This window comes from Phalacrocorax carbo, chromosome 8, assembly GCF_963921805.1.
Source record: "Phalacrocorax carbo chromosome 8, bPhaCar2.1, whole genome shotgun sequence".
NCBI classification, from domain to species: domain Eukaryota; kingdom Metazoa; phylum Chordata; class Aves; order Suliformes; family Phalacrocoracidae; genus Phalacrocorax; species Phalacrocorax carbo.
The window spans coordinates 31026582-31043990 of NC_087520.1; the positions used below are offsets into that span (position 1 = coordinate 31026582).

Genomic DNA, 17409 nt, shown 5'->3' on the forward strand with positions numbered 1-17409 from the left:
AATTTTTAACTCAAAAATTCTATTATTTTTTTTTTTAAATTAGATTGGGCTAAGATTTTCAAAACTGTTTCACCAACACAGGATATTAAAACTGGAAATAGGAACTAAGTAATTTGGAGGCTAAATTCTACTGTTTAAAAAAAATTTATTGGAAGAAAACTGAGTGGCTTTTGGAAGAAAGTTTGTTTATGTATAGTGAGGATGGTTTTATTATGGGACAAATGCTGTTGTCCTACATGTTCACTGACTGGTGGGACTGCAAGAGTACTACTGAATTCCTCAGGAGATTATTATTATATTGATGTTATCTATAAGTGCTGTTAAAGGTTAAATTCTAACATCTGTACTGTGATTATACTCTGTCCTTATCTAAGTAAGTTAGGAAGTCAATATGGGAGTAGAAGCAGGAGGAGGAAAAAGGTTATCACTTCAGAGTATAGGAAGTATTTAGAAGATGGCGATAGTATTAAAAATGAGAGTGCAAGAAAGGGAGTAGCATGTCTGCCTTTGAAGGAATAGTATCTATGTGGCATGCTGCAGTTTTTAATTTTTAAAAAACTAACATCTGTCAGTACTAGTATTAAGGGAAAAAAGAAATTGAACTAATCAGGCAGTCTGGGGGATTTTGTCTTTTTGCTAGTGCACTTTCAAAATAGAGATGAAAACATTCCAGAGTTCCACAAAGCAAATACACCTCTATGCAATCCTGCTGAATCAGCAGAGTTGCATCATGATCTAGTCATCCCTGCAATCTGGACTATATAACATTGAGTTCAAGGTGCTCATATATCAGGGGAACAGATATGTCACCATTGGAAGATACTGGCATGACAGCTAGTTTTCTTCAGGGTCACAGGTTGACATGGAACTGTATTTGGAAGGCCTTCCTTTGGGAAACTCCCTCCTGAGTATGAGAGTTCAATAGGAAATATTAATAAATGCAAATACTAGAGAGGGTAGGGCATACTATGCTGTTCCACAAAATGAGAAAGGGAGATCTATCAAATGCTGAGAAAGCATGTTCTGGGAGACTTTACTTTTGATGTTTTTATTTCTGCACATACTAGGATACAAAGATTAATTCTAGATACCTTGTCAAAATTACATATGTGCTTCAGAAAGCATATGCTACTACAGAGGCTAATCATAGTGTATAACTCTATGTAATGTTGTATACCACTTATTAGGCATCATATAAATAAGGCTTCTTTTAAGCAAACTTTACTGATATTCCTTGGAACATACGCCAAGGAGAAAGCATGTGGCTGAAATAAAAATGTTAAGGTTCTGAAGGCAGAATGTGTAGAGTAGGATCTATTCAGACAAAACGGTAAGTGGGATGGACAGAGCTTTTGCTATGACTTGGGCTAGAATTTATCTTAAAGTAGGATGCAGCTTGGGGTAAGTGGCCATGCTCACATAAGCATGATCCCAGTTGTCTCTGTTACTACACTATGTTGTTCTTGAAAGCAAAGTGGAGGAAGAAAATAGATATGGTTCCACCAACTTTTAATCAGTTTATTTCTTAGGATCAACCAAATCAGTGTCAGAGGCTTCTGCTGGGTGACCTTTCTCTGATACATAAGCTGGAATTGCAACTTCCTGTGCAAACTTCTACCCTAGTGCACCTATGTTACATTGCTGTCTGTGCCAGTGGGCTTTGACCCACCCATATTCTGCATACTGACCTTTTTCACAAGCTGACTATAAAGAAATTAAAATAGCCTGTGTATTTAGTTCTTCTGGCCCCTTGCATGGATGAAGATAAGTTTAATGGCTGCAGTATGCTAAGTTCAGGTTCTGCAAATGGAGTGTAATGCCAGCAGGGAAAGAATGGTGGAAAACATTTAGCAGCAAATGAAGAATTTATGAATTTCAAGATAAATTAAAGGTGTTCTGACAGCATCTGAAGGTCCTTTTAGGAGCTCCTAGAATCTCTGAATAATAAATCTAAGTAAACTCTAGGCTTTACCTGCAGTGGACTCCAGAAGCATAGTGTGTTCAAGATAGTAGGTGTTTTCATAGTTATTTTTATCATGTGTGTATCACATAATACAGCTTTCTGCAGTTGGTGATATGAGGAGAATATATTGAGTATATTTTCTTAAGAAGCATTGTATGTTAACATATTCTATCTCATCACTAACTCTTAAATTAGAATGTTTTCATACTTGCTAGAAAGCATTTAACACTAATTCAATATGCAGATTTCTAAAATCATTGCTCTTCTTCAATCCTGATTCACACTACAATATCTTGAGGGTGTAATAATCTAGATTAAGACCTGACATTTACTCTGCTTGGCCTTCTAGTTAAATGAGTTTTATGAGATTTTGCTCTTTTTCAGCTGATTTTCAAGTTGTCAGCTTTCACACCACTGTCCAATTTCTACCAAAGTGATGAAGGTAGATTTTGGTTTTTTCTTTTTTTCCTTACTGTATTTGTGACAGTAAGTGATTGGATGCCACAAGTGCCCAAATTCTAGACAGGAGGCTGGGCTTGACTGGTTTCACTGCTTGCAGAGACAATGTTTGTTAGTAATTATGTTTTCTTCTCATACCAACAAAATACCTAATATAAACACAGCTGTAGTAATTCTGAAAGTATAGCTAATATAACTTGCAAAATTACTATATGGTATAACAGTTCAGCTTTTCTTGGACCGAGGCTTGCCCGGACTAAATCTTCACTGATGACGTAACCTTTGATATGGCTTCAAAAATATCTAGGCAAATAGTGCAAGATCTTAGATGAATAATAGTGAATTATCTGTGGTAGCTAACAGTTCATTATGGTGTGGCAGAAGCTTGATGAAGTGCTGACAAATGGGTAGCAAAAAACAGACACTGTTTCCAGAACATATGAAGTGGTGATGTTGTTTTCTATTGTGGATTTGACTCAGAAGTTTGGAACTTGACTTTTGGCCTTCATATACAACACTTGTTGGCAGCATATCACTGTGTAAATAAATCTATTTAGTTCTTCTATTCTGGTTACTTTTCCAGATCATGTCAAAGTACACAAAATACACATTAAAAAGGGAAATACCCTTTGTCTTAATAAAAACAATAAATAATCCTTTAAATATTCTTCAGTCTGACATATATATATTGAAGAAACGTGCATTTGATATTATTATATTTAGTTTAAACAAACACTGATACTTTCTGTGGGAAATAATGGGAAAGATTATTTGTATCATAACACAGCTGAATATTTCTGCTTTGTATGATGCTGAGAGATTAGGTGTTCTTGCATGGCATGCTTGAATCTATCCTGGTTTACGTTTTGAACCCTTGACAACCCTTCCCCCTTGTAAAAAGAATGTTGGAAAAATACAGAAGAAATACAAGTTGTATTTTGATGAAAAATGAGAATTATGAGATACAATTCAGAGATTTTGATGACAGATGGGCAGATAAAGTTCACTTGTAGGCACCTGCTTGCACTATAAATTGTGATACATAGGCACTCTCATAAATTTGTACTATAGAGTGATATGTTAATTACAGGGTGTGAGCATGCTCCTTGTAACTTGACTGATGACACAGAGAGAGAGAAGGATGATGATTATAACAAATCAATACAGAGAGTTAAAATAAGATGATAGCAAGTAATGCAAGTCACAAAGTCTTTGTCTTGATGGATACTGCCTCCACATTCCTTTGAAAGCTTAAGGGGATATGCTCTTGTATGTTCAAAATGTGACTTACATTTGAAGATTTACGTTATGGCCATCATGTGTGGGAGGAATTTATTAGTGTGATAAACACGCTCCTTGAAACATGACTGAGTTGTTACCCAAGAAGTTGCTAATTTGTATTGTGGGCTATTCCATTTGTTTGTATTCCATTGGCTGTAAGCGCAATGTAGCCAGAAAACTCTGGATCTGTTAAACTGGAGAACACTATTCAATAGAGTGGGAAGTGATTACATTTATCATGACCTCATCTTCCTGTGTGAGCTATAAGAAAACGTTCCCTTCATCCCTCATGATTAATTTACAGATGTGCAATATATTTTATCTTTCTATTAATTCAATTATTTCAGATCTTACTGTGGATGAAATTAGATTGTGGTCACTGGAAAGGAGACCATAGTCAGTCCAAAATGTTATTATGTAATCCCTCGTAAGTTTTTTCAATTGTATTTTTAAAGAGAGTATTACTTTCCTATTTGAATTATGCTCTAGGCAAAAGGTGCGGATGCTACCACTGTTCTCTATTTCTCAAATGATTAACCTAATGCAGATTTGCATCACCTTGAACAGAGGCCTTAGGATATAGAGGGAGTATATGTGGTCTACCCTGTACAATGTCTTGCTCTTAGAAAGTCCCTTCTCACTGTGTAGGCTCTCATACGCTGTTCTCCACATTGGAACTTGCTTGCAAAATCCCCATATAAGGGTTAGTAGGGTAAAGTGAAAACCTGGATGTTGATAATGACTTTAATTTCATGCTGTGCGTATCCAGTAATATGTGTCAGTGATCCTTTCTATTTCTTCATAAGTTCTCCTTGTTTTCTTTTTATCTAGTTAGGCTTTTCAGTGATATGTAGAGGATAAGAAGCAAAATATGATGGATTATGCAGTAACTAAGGGAGTTAATTCATAGCCACTTAAATGTATGGCTTTAAGATATATTATTCCCCTTCTTATACCTTTACTTAATTCCTCTAGAGAATTAAGGGTATGTCCACAGTCAATAAATTATATTACAGGTAGCAATCTCTTTCCAGTTGAGAGATTCAAAGACTTGAGCAATTAGTCTGCCTGTTAGGCTCAAATCACTAAGGCCCCAGAGATTCTAACACAGGCTATGTTAGAAATTCTCCTGAAAATGGAAAAGGTTTAAAACATTTCTCTTGCCCATGTTTCAGTAAAGGAATATAAAATAGGACTTTTCCTGAGGACTATGAACAAGTACCAGGGGAGCTCTCTGAAGATCTGATGCCTGACAAATTGCATGTGTGTTGATGGTGATCAAACTGGGTTAATGCCCAAAACTGCTGATGAAAATCGTAGAACAGCTTAACACTTTCAGCCCTTCTCTACCAGCTAGTAAAACGCGTAGGAGATTTTTCTTGAATTGTAGCTCAGAATGTTAGCAGATATGTACATATATGCTACATATATGTGCATATATGTACATATAGCAGATATGTACATATCCTTTCTCTCACCACTGCACCACCATCACAGGGACAGAAATAATAATTTTTAAATGCAATGTATGAGTTAGCCTGGGAGATCCATTTGGCTATAGCTGAGCTATTCATGCTTGGCCCCCAGTTCTTTCTGTGTGTCTGCTGCGTAGACAGTGAATGGCTGTGCTCCCACAGCACAAACGGGGTACAAATGTTTACTGCCATTCACACAACTCTAATATCACAGGAATTCTAATGCCTTTTATAAGCTGGAATCAATCCTGTGTAAGTTCATGTATGTAACTGTTTATACAGAAGCATAAGCATACACAGATCTGCTTCTTGAGAAGATGAAACTCAGGCTACACTTTCAGCAAATGGGGAAGGCCTAACACAGTTTCTTCATGAGGACAGAGAGATAACAGAAGAAATAACCCAATCTTTTCCCAAACCAGACAGAGGTCTTCTGGCTAAAATGGATCTCTCTTAAGGAAAGTCTTACACACACTAAGCATGAAAATTACTCCTTACACCCAGCAGAGGAATACAATGAAAGGCAGCAGATGCTCTTCTGTGCTTCGGGATATAAAGTAACAAAGAGGAAATGGTAGGACCCAGAGGAAACAGAAGCTTTGTCTTACTAAAAAACAGTGGAGAAAAATCAGTAAGGCTTCTTTGTAAGTAATGGTGTATGGCTGATGTGGGCATCTCATGAAAAATAAAAATGTAGTATGTATAACTGAATCTGTGTGTAAGCCAGAGGATTCTTCTGTTTAAGAATGTAGCTGGCAAATGTGAAATGATTTCCAAAACCACATTGTGAGGATTTATTCTCAGTATCATAATTCACTACTACTCAATAAATATAGTATGTCAGCTGGGGCAGCAGGGTGTGGGTGGGTGGGTGGGGGGTGTGGAAAGCTCTGTTTCTAAGATTCTGTATCTGTGCTTCATAGTAAATGAACATATTCTGGTATTTTTCTCTGCTGATGCCTATCTTTCTAAAATTTTTTTTCCCTTGACAGCGACTTTGAGAATATGATCCCTTTCTGGAGTTATATTCTTCTGGTTTGTATATTGCATCAAGCAAACAAACTATCCTCCTTCTTAGATCCATTCACAGCCTCTCCGTTACTGTCTGTTGTCTCTGAATGGTGCTAAACAGTTAAATCATTCCTCCAATAATGTCAACACAGTAGAATCTGTGCTTTTTAGTTAATTACCTCAATTAAAATATTCAAATTTTTCTATGCCACTCCTCATGCTTCAGAAGAGGGTTTTCACACCTGCAAAACTCTATTGTTTTCTTTCAAATCCCAGTAAAATTTTGCCCACCCCCATTTTTTTGGTCATGACTACAAAGCAGAGGACAAATATCAGGATGTCAACATATTGTAACTACTTCCTATATTGCTAGATTTTATTGTCTTGCCACTTTGTTTTGTCTGTATTCTCTTTTCTCTCTCCTATTTTATACAAAAGCCTCTGTGGGGCAAGAAGTGTCCTAACTTTATGTTCACTGAACAACTGGCAATACTGAAGCCCTGGCTTATGATTGCAATTTATAGGCATGGGTGCATTTAATAAAAGAAGCATTACCTATGCCTGGTGCAAAACTGGACTTAATACTATTAAGGCTATGTAAAGGGATCTATGATTATACAAACATCTCTGAAAATCCAATTGACATGTTTTTACCTAAACACTTTACTGTCTTGTAATTTGAAGAGGTGGTCAGTTGCAGTTTGTGTAGAAGAAAGAACTAAATTAAATTCAGCCTTCCATCACAGAAACTGAGCCACTCTGTGTGAGCTGCATATATATGCCTTAGCCAGGGGGCTTGCTCATAGGTGACTACTTTGCCTTTCCCTGTCTGTTGTCTCAGATGTGACATCAAATGGATGAGAAGTTGTCCATCAGCATTTTAATGTCCAGACTGTTCCAGGATGGTTACTCTATGAATTACAGTCATGAAGAGTTAGATTTCTCTTAGTCCTCTTATAGGTACTGCAAGGAAGTGAATCCAACATATCAGTCTTTTTATGCACACATGAAGACAAGGAAAAATTGCAACTGGGGAAGTACAGCAACTAGTCTGTCTTCCCCCAAGACACGCAGAATCTGCTCTTGGGGATAGAGACACAGGATTTCAGGTCCTGTTTTGCTTTTCTTGTTAATTATCTGAATTCAGAGTATCCTAGAATGTGGAAGATTGGTACTGTTTGTATTAAATATGTACAAAAGGAGACATTAGGAAAGTTATTCCCAGGTAATGCTTGTCTAGATGGATCTTGGTGGATTACTAACAGTATTAACACATATATTACTCGTAGTTTATGTTGCAGATAATATAATCCTTTTAATGTAGGAATAACATCTGTCAAGTCTCCAAAAAAGTAAATTATATTTTTCTATTAGCCTTGTAACTTGTCTGTACAGCTAATAGTATGTAGTTATAGCACTTGGTCTAAGCTAGTCTCTGTTGGTGCATAAATAAAAAAGAAATGTATACAGCAGCTGATCTGAAAGGCAGAGAAACCAGCATTTCTTAGCCTACAGGCTGAAATTAGTTAGGTGTATAGTGTTCTAATATTCTTAAGACAGATCACAATATTTAAATCTCAGTGTCATTGCAACTGCAGTTCAAAACTCAAGGTAAAAACATGATAAACTGGGAATGGCTTAGAAAAGGGCCCCAATCGGACCAAGATTTTTAGGGGCAAGATTAACTTTTTGCGTGCTTTTTTCCTCCATCAACACAAGAGATTGCAATTTATAATCTCTCTGCTTAATTTGTGTTGATAATCTGTAGGCACTTATCTGCTTTCTAGGATATGGTCTTTTCATCACCCTCTTTGGGGTAAGCAGGTTTTGGGGATAGCATTTTAAATATGGTTACAGGTTTGACATATGCAAGCTTAGGCTGCTGAGACTATGCATTTAGCAGTACTGACATAAACAGGTGTCTCCACACACCCACACCCCACCCAGTTCTTATTTGTGTTGGTTGTCAGTTTGTGCTGTATAAAATCATGTTGAAAAAAGTTTTGCATAGTAAAAGGATTTTGTTATGGTTTTATTAAGCACCATGTTATAACAAAGTTACAATACCAGAAAGCTACTAAGATAGAAAATAGTTTGTGAGGATTTAGGACAAGCATGTACACACTTCAGAAGTCCACTGGCACTAATAAGCCCCAGTGTCTATCCCTTAATTAGATTAAATTAATTTCCATTAGAATTCAGTAGATGCAGCAGCCATGGGTTGGTTTTCATTCCCGGGGGTACTTTCTTCTCAGTAGAAACTCCAGCTACCCTTTTGCTTTTAAGGTCTACTTGTTAGACAGCAATCAGGAAGGTGACAATAAAATTGGGAGCGTATGGTAAACACCAGTTAAAAAAGGAGGAAAAAGTTAAAGTGGCCATGGCTTAAAGTAGTTTCTTAGTGGACTTCCTAGCTGAGGGGAAAAAAAGGAAGATATGCAACCCTGAAAAACACAATGCACAGTTCAAAAATTTGAACCTGAAGTGGAATAAAACTTCAAGAAAAAGCAGTCATTGTAAAAGGAAGCTAAGTTGTTAACATGAAATTGGAAATGAGGAGAGGTGGCAGATTTAGTAGCTGGAATCAGGAAGTTCTTTCCTGTTTTCCAGCAATATGCTGCAGTTTGTGTCTGCTTCAAAAAAACTCCACAACAAAAACCCCAGAACTTTGGATGCAGCACTATAGGAACTCTACAGTCAACAATGAGGAGAATTTTGATAGGGTAAATTAGAGTTCATTCAAAAAATCCAACTAATTCCTTGCTAAAAGCAGTTTTACCAACTGCTTTGATGTGCAGCTGGGGAAGATTCTGCTTGGGTTAGTTACCAGGATAGGTCACATTCCAGGGCTTCCCATTGGAATACACTTCTAAGGACCGTTTATTGGAAGTTCATGGATGAAATTTATTGATTGTGAAAAGTATTGTCTGTAATGTGATGACTAAAGGGACAGACGTGTTTGTTGAAACTGTTGGAGCCAATTTATTTGAAATTGGTCCCCGAATAGTGTAGTTTAGGATACATACAGAGATGATTGATTTTATTGCTATGGCAGTAGCTTTCCCTACCACCCATCCAAACTTTCTAAACGTGTAGGATGCCCAACATCAAGAATAGTTCTGCAGCAAGAAACTCCCATGTTCTAGAGCTTATGCTCTTCTGAACAAACTAGGGATTTTTTCCATTACCACTCTTTTCATAATTTTTTTAAGGAAACGTGTGTTACAATAATAAGAAATAGCAAGGTTGAGACTGTGGCAGGCCTCTGCTTGATATGATATACCTTCAATTGCATATTATTTAAAATAAGATGATGGTGATATTGTAGGTTTCCCCAATACTGTATAAAGCCATGCAGGCAGACAGGGTTATAGTATTTTACCATGTCATGAAGTGCCTCCCTGGGGTGTGCCTGTTGGAATCCAATCCTAGCCTGCAGGATCCCTGTGGTAATGGATGCGCTATGCAATGCTTCTCCTTATTCCTGCTGGGCCAGCCAGGGCAGGATTTGCTCTATAATTATTAAAAAGGACATGTGTTTCATTGTGCAGATGTTCAAATGATGTGTTTGCTTTCTTTCATTTAGAGAGAAATAAACTTTTTAGCAGTATCACAGTGAACACAGGCACAGCTCGCAAAGGATTTCTGTTTAATGTCTTATTGAATGTTGTTACCATGTCACCCAAAAATACTTTGGAAGATGATATCTTTATGCAGCTGACAAGCTATAAATTTTCTCTCAGGCGGCTCTGTGAACGTGTGATCTTCCCAAGAGCTTTTAATTTTAAGCAAATGCACAAAATAATCAAAACAAATATGGATTTATTTATAACTACTGAAGAGATTTTACATTTAATTTTGGGCTTACTTTGGTGTATGTACTTAATATTTAATGAATCAATTCTAATAATGTTTTAAAAAAAGAGAGTCTTTCACCTTAGCCAGGGAGCTGTCCTCTCCACACAACTGAAAGAAATTAAAAAACAAAAGAAAACCACAAACCCAAATGACCCCAACCCCTCAAAACAAACCAACAAACAACAACAAAAATTAAAAATTCAGCATCTTTAGTAGAGAAAATTATGGTGCCATTATTGATGGTCAGTGTCACCATGCTAATTGGGGTGGCCAAGCTATTCTTGTCATATTACATTCTTTGAATGATCCTGTTGCAAACCAGACTGTGTGTTAATTTTGTTTTTTCCCTTGAGACCAGGGATAACACTGATATAATTACCTCGCTGAATAAAAGGAAGCCTGTGACTCAGAAGCTTTCTTGTGAAGCACCAGCTATCTAGGGGGAGGGCTGGAAACAAGAGGTGCTACAGTGGTAAATGATATTACATTAGCAAGGAAAAAAGATGCGTGCAGTATGAAATAGGCATTCATATCAAAGAACATTATAATGCCTCAAGCTTTCTCTGTACTCAGGTGTGAAAAACAGAATGTTGTCTTTTGCAATTTTCCCTCTTCTTTGGTAAATCAGAAGTGTCAGGGATAATGCACGTAATCAGATTTCTTTGTGGCTAACAGTTTCTTCAGTGAGGTGTCCCCTCCGATTTTATAATCCTCATTACAGTCTATGGTGTCTGCTCAGACTAACTCCCAGTAAAATTAACAAGAATGTTGCACGACAAAGGATACCTGATAATAAATATTCATACTTTGTACTGTTTACAGAACATCTAGTGTAAGGTTTTATATTTAGCCAGTACATGATATGCTGATGTTTTTCCAGTGACAAGTCTTTGTTGACAATGATAATGATTTTTAAATGCATTTTAAACAAAAATAGGAATGTGAATAAAGTGGACCCTTACTGTACTGTATGATCTTCCTGCATTTATGTCTTGGTGACCACAAGAACGCTGCTGAAAATTACTAACAAGAGGAAAAATCAAGAGTCCTCAATCGCCCTTCATTTAAACCTGAATGCAAATCTTGCTTTTTGCCCAAGCTTTTCCATGGTAGTGCTCTCATTCTTACTGTTTCATGCAGAAAATGAAAACAGGAGACTTTTTGTCCCAGTTTGTATGGCTAGAGTTAAAAAAGTGTGAGATGTTCTCAAAACGCTCTTTTTCTGGCAAACATTTGTGACTGTGCTCAGTCATGGGCCTGCATACAGTCAATAACTAAAGTCTGAACAGGGGAACAATGAAACATTCATGTTTACAGGAAGAGCTAGAACAGTAGAAACTGGTAGATGTGGTAGGATCTGAGTAAGGTGTTGATTATGTGCCTCAGGAGATTGGTTGCAAGTACAGAAATGGGGATTAGCGTGTGTTTTCCCACCAGAAAACTTGAAAAGCAGCCACGAGCCTCTGTCAGAGGTACTTCACAAAAGTAAAACCAGAACTTGTGAGCAAAGAAAGTGTTGCCACTTTCCTTTTCCCTCCAATATGTTCAAGGCAACTATTCCATAAATAAATAGGCTTATGCCAAAGACATTCCTAAATCCTATACGGGTCTCCTCCTGATTGAAACATTTTGGGAAAGCTCAAAATGTTAGCTATTTTCCTGAACCATGAGTAAAAATATAATGAAACAAACTGTACAAATTTAGATAGGATCTACCCACAATATACTGGTTATGGGACTATGTTTGTATATCTCTTGGAAAGCTAACCTATTTGTGCCAGCTACAGGTGTTTGCGTACACTGTTTGCTGTTGGTTTCTGTATTAATCTAAAGATGTGTTGAGTTTCGTTCAGAACTTTTAATAAAATGTTTAGGCTTTGGCTGGCACCTGATTATTTGTCTACACAGATTATCAGTCAGACTAATTCAGATCTAGTAATAGTTTCTGACTTGTAAAAAAAGGAAAAAGAAGAAAAACCCTGTTTAATGGATGGCTTATTACTTGATAATGTTTCTAATTACCTGTCACTGTCCAGTTATGTTGTTCTTCAGGGCACAGTGTAAGAATAACTTCTTCCACCCTGAAAAATGCCTTCTTATCTTGTTCAACCTTACAGACATGCAAATTTCAAAACTGGAAAAGTTATTATGTATATTTCACACTATTTTAAAATCAGTTTTTAATCTTGTGATTGACTTACCGAATTGTCAAGTAGTTTTGAATTTATTACTGTATAGTATCATGTGCTACGTGTCCACAGGATTTCTCCAATGTTATACCATTTAAAATGTTCTATAATTACACATTTAATTTTTGACTCAGCAGGAGTTAAATCAAGACCGCATATTTGCATAGTAAGAACTGGATGATGCAGGAGATTTTAATTTGTTTTAAAAGCTTTTAAATTTAGTTAGTTGGAAACTAAAACAGGTCAGGGCTGACTGGATTTGTATTTTGTCTAATGACTAGTTACGGATTCTTGCAAAATAACTTGATGGTCTTACGCCTCTCCTTGGATTCATACTGATCCCCAGGAGGACAGTGCTTGTGCGGGCTCTTTCTATTGCTGATAGGGTACCGCTACTGTCTTCAAAATCAGAGCTTGTTGTTCTAAAATAGAATCTAGATTAATTACTTCACCCACATTGGCAGACAGCCACTTGCTTCCCTCCTAAACTGCAAGGTAATAATTTTCTAGAAATATGCCTATCATAAATATTTCTGTGGAGCTCCATGACCTATCAGATTTGCTAAATAGCCTACAATTTGTTGATAGATTATTAAAATGTCTTCTATAACTAATTGCTACATAAAGAAAAAAATATGTGCAACCTAATCCTATGACTCCTGTATACTAGGATATCTACAAAATGTCAAGATGCTGGCTGTCATCAGGAGAGATGAAGCTGAGGAACAAGGCAAGTTTTATATTAACTTATATAGTGCTTCTGAAGAGTTAGTAGCTTTGGTATTGCCTAAAATCTCCAGTTCTGAAAATGCTTCTGTAATATACCTTAATATGTTTATATGATTTAAAGAGTAACAAGGCACCTTTTTCCCAGAATAATTTCTTAAAAATAATTTAGCATCTTTTTCACTTTAAAAAAGCTTCTTTTTTTTAATCTCCCCAACACTGTGTCCACTTCTAAACTGAAAATTATTCTGTCATCCTAATCTTTCTATAAAACCTGTCTTCTGCCTCTTATTTCATTTCAGCTTCTTTTAAATCCTGAAAAAGGACATAAGCGGTAAATAAATCAAATGCATGCAGTTCTAACAAAAAAAAAAAAAAAGGGAACTGTTTCTTTACGAAATAACTAGATCAGTTAAATTAGTCAATTATGATAATTATTAAATACAGAATATCAGCTTGATATTTTTTCAAGGCTGTCTGTCTTTTAAGTGTTTGAAGACTCAGTACATAGCTGCACTGTAATTAATAACAGACTATAACATATAGTTTCTGTGAGTATATCCAGTGAAGACAACTGGTACATCAGGACCGTCAAATCCAACCAGTCTAATGTAACATTAGCTTCAAAATGAAATATTTATTATTTTAAATATTAAGCCTTGAATTCTATTTATTTACCTTCTGAAACTTGAGCTTTTACTTCTGAAAGTTTTGTTTGATCACTTTTTTTAGTGGAAACTAAATTTGGGGGAATCACTAGAATGCTGCAGATGTGGGAGGCAGCATTGCAGGAAAAAATCCCCAAGCCTTTTTCATGTAAAGTATTTATCAATACAATTACTAGAGTCATCAGCCCTGTACATGTATGAAGCTTTGCAGGTTAAGCATGGGATATCACACATATTTCAGAGAATCTCATTACTTTCTTACAAGCTAGGTTTAGTTCAACAGTTTATACAAGAAGTTCTTCAGTGTATACCAAAATTGCTTTCTTGTGGAGTTCTTGTTAGCTCAGAATTTTGTTACTATACAAAATGTGTGTTCCAAACATGCAAAATGGCTATCGATGTTTACTTGAAAGTAAGATTATTTTTAAATGAACGGCTTTAAGTAGTTGTGCTATTCTTTCACTTTCTTGCTGTCAGAAAGTCCATAAAGAAACCATGTAGGAATAGAAGTGTTTAGCAGCCTTGGCAGTAGAAAATAGAAATTAAAAAAATACAAACTCATCCTACTGCAGGATGAAGAGATCAGTAGAGATCAGCAACTGATCTTCCATCTTAATGAGTATTATTGTCTTTAAGAGCCCTCCTGGATGTTTGAGACAAACTTTAAAAGTTTGTCTTCTTCCTTTCTGTGGAAATTGTGGATGGCAAAAATAATTAATAATGCATCCAAAGTGCTAATATATATGGGGAAGATATTAACTGTCTAGAAAAAAAATAAGGCTAAATATAATTTTATTTGTATTTTTGTAAATATAATGTATTGCATATGAAGAATAGCCTTTTTCTTGTATTTCGTACTGTATTTGTGCTGGTTTTGGTACTTTGAGGAACGATTATCTCAGATGTCCTTTTGTAATTTGTGTAATCACTGATTTGTAATTCCTGTAGTATGTTACTTTCAGGTACTTTGTTTACACAAGTGTCATGGATTTTGTTGGACACTATGTACTCATTTTTCTTAAGGGCTTAATGTTCTCATTTCAATACAAAAAAAAGTAGTTCGAATAGCATATTCAAAACTGGGTAAAAATGAATTCCTTATTACTTTTAGAGACTTTAAAATGCTGTAAGTAGAAAATTCACTTAAATATGTGTATTTTTGCTAGCTTCAGTGTTGTTACAGACAAGCTTAGAAATGAATTTATGTTTTGGTGCTTTGCTTAGGATGTAGGCACTTAGCTACCAGGATCAAGTGCTACTGTGAATTAGCAGAGGCAGTCTTTCTGCCCAAGGAACCAGATCCAGCCACAAAATCTGAGTATCCAGTTTATCCATTGGTAATCATATTCCTACATCTCAAAAGAATCCTGCCATGTGTTGCTAATACTCTCTTCATTCTTGAAACAGAGAATGCGTTTTACAGAAACATAAAACACACTAATGACTTTTCACTTAAAATCTCATGTATACTATAATAATGTATATGAACTTTGTAAAATGTAACAGCAACTCACATAGTGTGAACACGTTTATCCCTTTTATTAAATGAATATGAAATAGCTACTTTTAAGAACGAGAATACTATCTAAAGTTTAGAGGAGAAAAAAGTATTTTATTACATCTTAATATGAAACTGAAGACTTACTTACAAACATTATTGTCTAGTAGGGAAACGCAGTAATCCCATTAAACTACAGGCCTACATACATATATAACTTTATCAACCACAGGGCTTCTATACACTTCCATAGTGACAGTAGGTTCTTTTCCTGCTAAACAATGCATACAAATGTAATGTCAATAAATTAATAATTAGTAAAACTTGATGTTAAAAAGACTAACTTCAGTTTGCAATTATTATGTTGACTGATACTGCTAATTTAGTGGCATCCCCATAGAGTCAGCCTTTAATACTCAGCATTTAAAAGGGCCTAAGTTGGAGTGCTATGGCCAGTTCCCAGAACCATAGTCAGAATAAAAGGAGCAGTTGCAGAGAGAAAAGACAATAATGATCAGAGGCCTTGCAGTGGTGACCTCTAGATGGAAAGGAACTGATAGAATTTACTGAAGATTAGAGTCTTCAAAAACAGAGAAGGGAATAAAAGTGTTTCTGTGTTCACTGAAGTGTTTCAAGAATGGGCTAAAATGATAATGGGAGATTTAGGTTATGTATCATAGGGAGAAACAATGTAATGCTAGGGACAAACACTAGAATAGGTTTCAGAGGATGGTTTAAAAATTTTTACTGCAGGAGGATTTTTATGAGCTGTTTAGACAAACATCTGTCAGGAATAATGAAGGCATAGCTGATTCTACCTTGGAGCAGGAAAATGGATTAGATGGCCGTTTAATGTGCCTTTGAGACCTTTTAACCCTCATTTCCTACAGTAATGAAGTTTGTGCGATCTTGCTATGGGGTTAATTCCAGTCAGGCCTTTCTAACAACTTTTGAACCTGTGGGCTAATTTCACCCTGGTTTGAGTGAGGCGTGACTCTCAAAGACACTGAAGTTCCAGTAACTTTCTTGAGAAGGGTAATGATGGATAGCAGAGGAAAACTGAGATAAGCAGTCCTATGGAGGGAAGGAGGGAAATGTGAACTCTTTGGTCTGCCAGCTGGAGAGCCTGAAGATGTGAACTGGGTGATGGAGCAGTGGGTGCATGCACAGAGCTGGGAAGCAGCTATGTTGGGTGCTCCCTCTGGGGCAGCTGTCAGTTACAGACGTGAGCATGCTGGGCTGCTACAAAGGGTTGAGGCAAGCTGGAGGCATTTCAGAGGTGAGGTTAGCAGGAACATGGGAGTAAAGTGGGAGGTTCCTGTGGTGAGGAGAGAGATAGGAGAAAAATCCATTAGAAAGTAGGCTTAATTACTTTCACTGTTCAAGGGACTAGTTTTTGTTCAGTGAAAGGCAAGTACTTAGTAATACTGACCGACTAGCAATGCGCTGATCTGATGCAGGACTGCAAGACTCCGTCAACTTGTCTTTTTTTAGCAGAAAGTTAGTGTTTGCAGGATCAAAGCCTTAACCACAGAGATACTTTGTAAGAAACCACACAGACTACTGGAACTGATAAGCCTTCTGGTTCTCATATCTACAAATACTAGCTACTACTATTAGAGGAGCTTTTTTCCTTGTTGTCTATAGCAGACTTCCTTTTTTAAGAGTTTCCACTACTGAGTAGACTTCCATATGTTTAAAAATATATCAAATGATTGGCCTGACTCCATACTAAAATGAAAGGTGGGAAAACCCTCTAATACTGATAACATTGCTTCAGGATTGTGTCCTTCCTAGCCAGGACAAAAATAATACTTTACTTAATCATAACATCTTTCCTTAAGTATTCAGTAAGTCAGCCCAACTATGGGTTGGCAATCATTGCCATGTGTATTGCTCCTCATGAATACTCAAAGGCCGAGGCTCAATAACCACTGCGTAGCTACAAGGTGCGCAGGGAAAAATTATCTGCAAAGAAGTTATACTCCTAGAGCTGTCATCCTTTGACAATAAATAATTGGTATTATCTATACTTGGGAGGATTCTTAAATAGTGCATTTGGTACATATTGTACTGCATCGCTACAGTGATGTGTTTTTGAGAAGCTGCCTTAAAACTAATCCCAAAATCTCTGAATAAGAGCAGACTTGTCAGAGTCAACATTCTTAATGTTATGCAAAAAGAAGTGCTTTCCGGTCATCAGAAGGAATGAGGAGGATATTGGGAACCATCTGGATAACCAATTAAACTAGCCAAGAAAGTGGTTCAGTCATTCAAAAAT

The 17409-nt window shown here is 36.4% G+C and overlaps 1 protein-coding gene across 1 annotated transcript in view; it reads left to right on the top strand.

Moving 5' to 3' along the window:
• The window catches only part of LOC135310077 (E3 ubiquitin-protein ligase SIAH1), an 80213-nt gene that overhangs the window by 42225 nt on the left and 20579 nt on the right, over positions 1 to 17409 (top strand). The window contains exon 2 of the mRNA XM_064459436.1: positions 12907 to 12966. Within this exon, the coding sequence (XP_064315506.1) occupies positions 12927 to 12966 (40 nt within the window). The 5' untranslated portion in view covers positions 12907 to 12926. The remainder of the gene's footprint in view (positions 1 to 12906; positions 12967 to 17409) is intronic.